Below are 2,733 nucleotides of genomic sequence, written 5' to 3' on the forward strand. Positions count from 1 at the left end.
ATCATTCGATCATATAAAAAAAATAACACATGTAATGTTTCTAGCTTGGTGAATGCTTATACACTTTAAATCTAATTGATTTGTATTCTATTCCTAACATCAAATTGTTTTGTTTATATATTGATCCAGCCCGAGATTTTGGTTCAAAACAACTTTCAAGTACATCAAAGCAGCAAAATTGTTTCAGATCTCCATCATGTAAGTTTGAACTATTACCTCTGTTATTTCATTTCCACCTTGGCACTAACCCTGATTTCCATGTTATTCGTGCCTTTAGCATCTATCCAGAAAAAGAGAAAGGAGAACTCATTTCGGAAGTTGCCTGATAAGAGACAAAGAAAGAGGACATCAGCAGTTTTGAAAGACATTACCAATATTGACTTTTCTTTGGCTACTGAAAATCAAAAATCACCAACATCTACGGTTTTTCCAGATACTGAATTTGGAGGTCTGTTGTCATAATTTATATATTCCTATTTTTCATCTGATTTTCTATGATAATATTTTGATCTAAGCTTTGTTTCGTTTGTTTTCTTACAGAAAATATAGATGATACTTGTGAACTAGAATTCGACTGTAGCTCTCTAGATACTACTGATTCAGAGTATGAATATGAAGATGTTGATCTTCCATCTTCTGAACATGATTTACTTAATACAGAAAAGTCTACAGCTGCTACAAAAGGACAAAACAAAGATGGTATTGTCTTTTTAAAATAATTATTATAAAGTGTTTCTTTTATTTATCAGTATGTGCCTAATGTTCTTGCTGATGTTGTAAATTCAGAATATACTGATGAAGGTGATCCAAAATACACATGTACACATTGTGGTGCAATGATGTGGTATGGAGAACGTTTGAACAAGCGCCGGAATGCTAAGATTCCTACATTTTCACTATGTTGTATGCAAGGCCAAGTGCAATTGCCTTTATTGAAAGAACCACCAAGTGTTCTAAAAAAGTTGATGGAAGGTGATGATTCAGAAAGCAAGCATTTCCAGAAGAATATGAGACCTTATAACATGATTTTTTCATTTACTTCACTTGGTGGGAAAGTAGAGAGATCTGTTCAAAAGGGAAAAGGACCACCCATGTTCGTTCTACAAGGAGAAAATTATCATCTAATGGGCAGTTTAACTCCAAATAATGACAGCCAAGCAAAGTTCGGACAGCTTTACATAGCTGACACAGAAAATGAAATTGAAAATAGAGCAAATTGGCTGAGGTACTTTTATACAAATATTTTTAAGCCTTACAGCTCAAGCGTTTTGTCTGTCCGTTTGCTATGTAAATGATATTTTCTAAATTCTATTGCAGCTCTGGTAAATGGGAGTTCAATTCCAATAAGAAGGATAATCTGAGGAAAGACATTATTGAGAAATTGATGAAGATGTTGGATGAAGTGAATCCATATGTCAAAAAGTTCAGAACTGCGAGAGATCGGTTTCATATTGCACCAGAGGATTCTTTTCATATGAGGATTGTAAGTGATCGATCTAAGGATGGGAGAACATATAATACTCCGACAGCCTCAGAAGTTGCTGCGCTCATTCCAGGAGATTTCAATCTAGATATGGATAAAAGGGATATTGTTCTACAACAGAAATCAGGAAACCTACTGCGAATAAAAGAAATACATGCTTCTTATCTTGCCCTTCAATATCCTCTGTTATTTACTAATGGAGAAGATGGATTCAGACTTGGTATTAAGAAAGGTGTAACAAAAGCTACAAAGAAGCAAAAGAAGCCTAATATCAGTATGCGACAGTTCTTTGCTTTTCGCCTTCATGAACGTAAGAATGAGCCTCATTCTCTGTTGCATTCGAGAAGACTATTTCAGCAGTTCTTGGTGGATGCCTATACTACTATAGAGTCTAATCGCCTACGCTATCTGAGATTTAATCAACCTACTTTGCGATCAGATACTTATGACTCTACCAAAGAGTCTGAGAATGCAGGAAAGGTTGATATGAGTGATCAAGGATCGGAGTTCGTCTTACCATCTTCTTTCACTGGAAGTCCTAGATATATGAAGAATCTTTACTTGGATGCTATGACCGTATGTAAGCATTTTGGATTTCCAGATCTTTTCATCACTTTCACTTGTAATCCGAAATGGCCGGAGATCACAAGATATGTTAAGTCTCGAAAGCTAAAGGCAGAAGATAGATCAGACATTGTTTGTAGGATCTTCAAGATGAAACTTGATTCATTGATGGATGACTTAACCAAAAAAAATCTTCTTGGAAAGACTATTGCATGTAAGTTAGGAATAAAGTTATATTTTAGCTTCCCACATCTTTATTTCGTTTGGTTGAGCCTAATAATTTTTTTCCCTAACAGCGATGTACACGGTCGAGTTCCAGAAACGTGGCTTACCACACGCACACATTCTCTTATTTATGGATCCTTCGCACAAGTTTCCTACAACCGATCACATTGACAATATCATTTCTGCGGAGATTCCTGATAAACTCGAAGAACCTGAACTTTATGAAGTTATTAAAGATATGATGATTCATGGTCCTTGTGGAGCAGCTAATATGAATTCTCCATGTATGGAGAATGGTTTGTGCTCTAAGTCGTATCCTAAACCATTTGCTAAGAAGACCACTATTAATAAAGAAGGATTTCCGGTTTATAGAAGGTGCGAACAGTCAGAGAACTTTGTCCTGAAGAATGGATACAAATGTGACAATCGGTTTGTTATTCCATATAACAAGAGACTATCTC

At 35.5% G+C, this 2,733-nt stretch overlaps 1 protein-coding gene across 1 annotated transcript in view; it reads left to right on the top strand.

Annotated features, from left to right (window-relative positions):
- The first annotated feature begins 258 nt into the window (after window positions 1-258).
- The window catches only part of LOC106321047, a 3,986-nt gene continuing 1,511 nt past the window's right edge, over window positions 259-2,733 (top strand). The window contains exons 1-5 of the mRNA XM_013759367.1: window positions 259-448; window positions 541-699; window positions 787-1,225; window positions 1,318-2,261; window positions 2,344-2,701. Of these exons, the coding sequence (XP_013614821.1) occupies window positions 259-448; window positions 541-699; window positions 787-1,225; window positions 1,318-2,261; window positions 2,344-2,701 (2,090 nt within the window). The remainder of the gene's footprint in view (window positions 449-540; window positions 700-786; window positions 1,226-1,317; window positions 2,262-2,343; window positions 2,702-2,733) is intronic.

This window comes from Brassica oleracea, unplaced genomic scaffold (genome assembly GCF_000695525.1).
Source record: "Brassica oleracea var. oleracea cultivar TO1000 unplaced genomic scaffold, BOL UnpScaffold01186, whole genome shotgun sequence".
Classification (NCBI taxonomy): domain Eukaryota; kingdom Viridiplantae; phylum Streptophyta; class Magnoliopsida; order Brassicales; family Brassicaceae; genus Brassica; species Brassica oleracea.